Below are 7,431 nucleotides of genomic sequence, written 5' to 3' on the forward strand. Positions count from 1 at the left end.
GATGATAATAGCAATAATAACAATAATGATGATTATAATAATAATGATAATTATTGTTTTAATATAAATAACAATAATAGTTTTAATATTAATGAAGACACGATGATAACGATAATATGAATAATAATGATAATAGTTATAATAATTGTTATGATAATTATCAAAATAATAATAACAGTAATAACGATAATAATAATAAGGTTAATAATAGTAATAATGATACTACTACTACTACTTATAACAATAATAATAACAACAAATTATAATGATAACAATAAATTATGTCGTGTTTACCCACGGTACACTCAGCAGTATTAAAACAGTTCTCTGAGAGCCCTGCAGTCATGTAATTACCCAGGATTACCCCCCCCCCAAAAAAAAAAACAAAAAAAAAAACCAAGTCTAAGACAATTTCAATATACTATTGTATATCCAAGAAAAATCGTGTTAGGATTACGTAATAGGTCATTGCTACGTTCCCACAACTCAAGAGGTGACGCACAAGGGTTTTCGAATCCTCTTAGGGAAATAGAACAAAAAAGATTGAGGGAAAGAGATGGAGGGCGAAGGAGATGGTATATCAATATTCTTAGCGTAAAGTAAATATTCACAGGATTTCGTAGATGCACCTTCATAACATTTGAATCATATATCTAACCAATTGATTTCATTATCATTCCCTTTCACGCAGGGGATAATACCTCGGCCAATCTAATATGTGGAGGTACTATCCTCAACCGCCGTTGGATTCTGACTGCCGCTCATTGTGTGTAAGTAGTTCCAGAGAGCGTTGATAATTATTTAGAAGTGGATTTGAAAAAGATTTGAAATTCAAAATGTGAATAATTTGTAACAAACGCAATATTGAGGTTTGATTAAACCTTTTTCCAAAATGAAGGAAAGTTTACCTACACCATTAAGTTATATGATAACATAGATTAGTGATATATATAACAACAATCCAAACCAAAGATATCGTGCCTAAGGTCTTTAAGCGAGGGGAGGGGGTTAGTTAGATTCATAATTCAAATGCGTAGGTGTACCTAGAAAGTGACGTGAAAGAAATTCCCCCCAAACAACAAACAAACCGATCTTAAGACAATTTCGCTCGAAATTTCTCTTCCTAGGACACCATATTCGGTAGGCAGAGTCTACGTCGTCGCCGGGGTGACCGACAGGGAAGAGGAAGACAGATCTACCTGGCAGTTTAGCCTTATCAACGACGTCGTATGGAATCCCAAGTTCGGCTTCGGCGATTACTTTGTCTTTGATGACAATGCCCTGCTGCACCTCGAAACACCACTCGAGTTCAACGACTACGTGCAGCCGGCGTGTTTACCCAACGCTACCTTCCCTCTGGACCCCGGAACCTTCGTCACCGCAGTTGGATGGGGGCAAACAGGAGGAGGTGAGAAAGGGGTCGTACGACCTTGCTACTGCGTCAATGGACCTGGGCAGCGTCTCACGAAACCGTCATAAGTACAAGTTCACCGACATCCCATTGAAATGCGTGAATTAAGTTTAACACGCGTTTCAATGGGATGTCGGTGTACCTGTACTTATGACGGTTTCATGAAACGCTGCCCTGTTTACTAGTGTATTTCAATGTATGCATGTTTCTCTCCCGAACCCTGTTACCAACTATGTGTTAGTCGCTTGCTATACGCAAGCGGCATCTCAATTCATGGAAATCATTTCGCATACAGTAGTTGTTGCTTTGTCGGGCAAGCATCTGGCAAGATCTTCAGTCGTCGAGATAACCTTTTGTTAAAAAGTGTATGCAAAAGATTAACAAACAGGTCTAATGCTCTGATGGTAATTTTCTACACAACCGAATTCCTAGCTTCAACCCTAGACCCAACATAATCCCTAACCCTAACCTAAATCCTAACCCTAACCTAAACCCAACTACAATCCTAACCCTATACCTTTGACGAAATATAGCCCGGAGCAATTGTAGCCGGAGAGAAATGCAGCGGTTGGAAAATAATAAAGGAATCAGATGTAGCTTCACTATGGCATGTAACGAAGACACCATTGTGCATACAGATGCATTCATGCATTTAATCAAAATTAAAACTATGTCCGAAATGTAGAGTGAGGCAACAAATCAAACAGTGAAAATAACACTGGTGAAGTAAGGGAAATAAGTGCTGAGGAGAGGTCGAGACAAATACTTAAACATTATGGGATACTCTCTTGATGACGATGATACTCTCTTGATGACGATGATACTCTCTTGATGACGATGATACTCTCTTGATGACGATGATACTCTCTTGATGACTATGATACTTTCTTGATGACGATGACACTCTCTTGTTGACTATGATACTCTTTCGATGACTATGGTACTCTTTTGATGACGATGATACTCTCTCGATGACGATGATACTCTCTTCATGACGATGATACTCTCTTGGTGACTATGATACTCTCTTGAGGACTATGATACTCTCCTGATGACGACGATACTCTCTTGATGACGATGATACTCTCTTCATGACGATGATACTCTCTTGGTGACTATGATACTCTCTTGAGGACGATGATACTCTCCTGATGACGACGATACTCTCTTGATGACGATGATACTCTCTTGGTGACGATGATAGTCTCTTGAGGACGATGATACTCTCTTGATGACGATGATACTCTCTTCATGACGACGATACTCACTCGATGACGATGACGATGACTCGCTACTCTCTAATGTCTTGATGACGATGATTTTTTTTTTTTTAAAGACGATACTCTCTCGTTGCTGTCTTGACGATATTTTCGTGATGACGTTGATACTAATGAAATTCTCACATTCTTTTAGTGATGATACCTAATTGACCTGAATTCTATACCAGACCAAACACTGCTAATTGTTATTCCTACGTAACTTCACGTTGTAAATATTCTTGATGAAACCTAGCTGTCCTGTTTCAAATATTTTCTCTATCCTTCTCTCAACATCACCACAATCTAAAATGATTAACACCACCACCATTCCCAATTCTTCTTCCAATTCTTATCAGGATACTACGCAACTGTTCTCCAAGTGGCTCGTCTACCGGTGTGGCCAAACGCAATATGTGACAGATATCATTACATGTCGGCCGACGAGGTTGAGAGAGTAATCTGCACAGGTTACGAGAGGGGCGGCCATGGCTTATGCTATGTGAGTATACTGTACGCATAGTGGGTTTATAATATATAGTTGCGAAAACGGAAATTGCTTTTGGTTGCATGGTCAGTCATTTCACGAAGCCACCAATAGGGGGAAGAGAAGAAAGAGAAAGAAAGAGGGAGGGAGAGAGAGAGAGAGAGAGAGAGAAAAGTCGGAGAGACGGAGAGAAAAGAAGGGAGAGAAAGAGAGAAAGGGGGGGGGGGACGGGAAGAGGGAAGGTGAAACGAAGACCTATGGCGACCCTTCCCCCACACTTTCCTCTTAAAAGGAATGAATTTGTTGATTTAATTCTTATTACACCAAGCTGGTAAGACAAACAGAATGCCAGTGCTCCTCGATGTCTCGGCCCACGCTACCATATTTATGTTCGGCAGTACAAATCCAATTTTTCAGAAGTCATACTATAATTGAATCCACTATGAAAATAATTATCAAGCGACCACTTTGTGGCTGGGTTCTGGCTGGGTTTTACTATAATTGGCAGTGAATTTTACTCCAAAAGAAGTGATTAATTATGTAACTTCTAAACGAGTGCTCTTCTGACTGGAGAACGTATGCCTCTGTAAATTAAGAAATGTTAGCCATCTTTTTAATATGCTGATGCCCATTACTCATTTCCTGCAGGGTGATTCTGGAGGTGCAATACTTGCCGAATGGAACAGCCGCTGGTACGTAGTGGGATCTGTCTCCGGTGGGATTGAATGCGGAGCGCCGCTCGTGCCCGGGATAGTAATGAGGAATCAGTATTACCGACAATTCTTCCTCGACGTCATAAACAACGTGTATTAAAGAAAAGATCACCCGGTAGCTACTTTCTTAACTGAAATATCTTTGATTTGATTTGACAGAGTTTAAATATCTCCCGGTAGCTTACTTTCTAGGGGAGACATCTTTACTTTAATTTGATTTGATTTCACTTGGTTAATCGATACATAATGTAAAATAATACATATTTCACCCAGTAGACCATTTTTTTTTAGCTGAAATACATTTTATTGATTTTACAGGTGTTTTTCAAAATAGATCTCCTGGTAGCTTAATTTTTAGGGGAGAAATCTTTAGTTTAATTTCATTTGATTTCAAATGGTTTATCGATACAAAATATGACACAAAGAATAGACCACCAGTAGCTAGTATCCTAGCGAAATGTAATTGATTTGATTTGATTTATTCAAATTTAAGTTAAAGTTTAATTCAAAGTTTAGTCAATATAAAATTCACCACAGCTAATATCTGAAATTTAGATTATGATCTTTGTTTATAACATTCAATGGTATCGAAATATACACAGTAAACGAAACTGTATAATAATGATAGACAATCAACATAATTGTTTGTGTACTTGATATTGGTGGTGATTTCTTTGTTTAGTGATAACGATTATACAATGTATTCGACAAAATAATCTATTTGGACGATTCGTCTACTTATTTCGATGTGGACTTACAATGTATCTTATACTTGTATTACGTCCTAAAGGATGGAACTTTAACGTTTGATATACCGGTATAATATTCTTGGTTTTACTTTAGAATTTCCGCAAACTGGATTTGTGTACATTTTGATATAACAATCATACAGAATAAAACGGTGAGTCCAAGGTATTTGTTCATTTTTGCTGTCCTATCTTCGCCATTGAAACTGAACAAAATTGGAAGACATTGAAAGTGACATTTTCTTTGCAAACTCGAGTAGGGCTATTGGCTGGATATACATATGATAAAGGCATGTCACGTATATGGGGAAAATACCCTGGACTTGCCAATAAATAAACATTCATGTATGAATTGTACTTATTTTGATGTAAGCTATTAAGTTTTTTGTCAATTGCTAAATGTTTGTGTGCATATTGGTGTACTGGTAATGTACTATTATTTTATAAGATAGGGATAGGGATAGGGAAACTATTTGTGTATATAAATGGTCTATTTCTGTCCTGTTTCTGGAGGGAGAAAAAACACAATGTACCGAAAATTTGATGGTTTTGCCCCCCCCCCTTCCCATCTGAGACTGAATTGGAATTTACAGCACTACCTGCTTTTCCCTCCATTTAAAAACTGTATAACAATAACGAAAAATGAGAAGCGGATGCAAGCCTCAGGGCCGTATCCAGAGTTTGATGTTGGGGGGGGGGGCACTTGGAAATTGTTTAGGGGCACGTGCCCCCCGTACCCCCGTGCCCCCCCCCCCCGTGGCTACGGGCCTGGCAAGCCTTGATTATTGTTTTAAGGTAATACATTTATTCGTACATCATTTGCATGAAGTGTGATTTTAATTGTGTTCATTGTTTAAGCCCATGTATGGGTTAAAGAACATACAACAAGACATATTCATACCGCGATAATACTTGGTAACGTATATGGGACATCAAATGACCAAATACTGATACATTAGTAGGCAGGACTTACCTAGCTCGTAATTGTAATGATATAGTTTTATTATGCCATTTTCGTAATGTAGTCAAATTTAATGCACAAATCTTTGCTAAGTGCCATGTTACAAGTTACTCCATTCACCTGTTACAAATCATTGTATTTCAATAGTCAGAATGCGAACGGCATGTATGCATTGTTGCTAGGTAGGAAAAACATTATGGCTTGTCCTTCCTACCAGCACAGAATGTATGCGATTTGCATTTTGACTATTGATAAACAGTTTTTCGTAATATAGGAGAATGCAATATTTTTTAATGAGGCACTTAACAATGATTTTTGCATTCAATTTGATTACATAACGAAAATGGCCTATTCTGGCGGTTGAAGGGATATAACTGCAGGCTTGGTTTTTTCTTCTTTTCTATATACGATCATCACGTCAATTGAAGTAACCTAATGTTAGTCAATTGAAGCGAAGAGGTATACACACCCTTCTAAATAGTATGAACATGATTCTAATTAAACAAGAAAAGTATATACAATGATGTGATTATATATGATGATAGTAAAACTATGTCTGAATTTGATGAAATGACTACGCTGTGGAAGCTCATATTCAAAAATGTATTCTTGAGCTAATAGTCACGAATGTTGTGAAATGTACACGATATTTTTTCTTTACATGTTAAACAATAAAAGGGTATTGGTATATAATTGATGTTGTCAGTTTAGTTCATCCCTTTAAGCTTTATTTACATGCTGTTTACATGTTTTTTAAAATAATAAGACAATGATAGGAAACGAATCACTATTGTCCGACCAAACATGACATTTCAAACTGTTTAGTTAACCAGTAACTTAAAACCAATGGAATCGTTTTAGTAACTGAGCCCCTTTCTTTTTCTCTCTCTTTCTCTTTCCCTCCCTCTCTCTCTCTCTCTCTCTCTCTCTTTTATTTCTCTTTCTCTCTCTCGCTTTTCTACATGTCGCAATTCAAAGGAGGAGGAGGGGGTAGGGTTTGTTGTTGTTATATTATGTTTTAATGCAATTCAGTAAAATCTTACTACACTGTTGGTCATAATGGTGGAATATTTTTTTTACCCCAATTTATAGGATGATTTTACCCCCTCCCCCGAAATTTGAAAATCGCGCCGACCGGGGGAAGGAGTATTTGTTTTTTTTCTTCAAAAAGAAAATTGAAGGGGGGGGGGGGTTAACCCCCAAAACACCCCTGCGTACACGCCTGGTTGCCAGAATATCAGAACTTTAATCAAAACAGATAGATAAAACATTCAGGGTGTTTTTAAAATTCTAAAACATCCCCCTCGCTACGCCAATTATGACCTCATCTATATATCCCATGCATTAAACTCTCTCAGAGAGAATTAGTATGGCTGCAATTAAAAAAGAAAAAAAATTAAAAAAAAATCGACAAACGAACAAATAAACTAACAAACAAAAGAAACAAATAAACAATCTTGAAGGGATGTAGCCCTTTAATATCCGTTTAAGTTTTCCGTTATATGCTCATGGACCAATTATAGCATAATGAATAAATAGAGCTATGTCTGTAGGCTTATACATCACAATACATCTTATGAACTTTCCGAAATCTGGACCGGGGGTTGCAGATGCCCTCTGGATAGAAAGAATAGTGCACTTTGACCAAATTTACTCCTATAAATTCTCCGATTATAATGCAAAAGCAATCGTTTTTTCCAACTTTAATAAGTCATATATACTTTTTTAAATTCAATTTACTTTTATCTTGAGTAGGCCTTTACACTCCAATTTTCATTTGGAGCGATTTCATTATTTATTTCATATCGAGTGAAATTATTTTGTATCGTAAACTTCGATGATAGGCGTAAGTATAGA

At 37.2% G+C, this 7,431-nt stretch overlaps 1 protein-coding gene across 1 annotated transcript in view; it reads left to right on the top strand.

The window, feature by feature from the left end:
* LOC592265 overlaps positions 1–5,337 on the top strand; it is a 29,137-nt gene extending 23,800 nt beyond the window's left edge. The window contains exons 19-22 of the mRNA XM_030974928.1: positions 692–770; positions 1,128–1,408; positions 3,027–3,169; positions 3,803–5,337. Coding sequence (XP_030830788.1) covers positions 692–770; positions 1,128–1,408; positions 3,027–3,169; positions 3,803–3,967 — 668 coding nt within the window. The 3' untranslated portion in view covers positions 3,968–5,337. The remainder of the gene's footprint in view (positions 1–691; positions 771–1,127; positions 1,409–3,026; positions 3,170–3,802) is intronic.
* Positions 5,338–7,431: the final 2,094 nt, after the last annotated feature.

This window comes from Strongylocentrotus purpuratus, unplaced genomic scaffold (assembly GCF_000002235.5).
Source record: "Strongylocentrotus purpuratus isolate Spur 01 unplaced genomic scaffold, Spur_5.0 spur5_scaffold_7, whole genome shotgun sequence".
NCBI classification, from domain to species: Eukaryota; Metazoa; Echinodermata; class Echinoidea; order Camarodonta; family Strongylocentrotidae; genus Strongylocentrotus; species Strongylocentrotus purpuratus.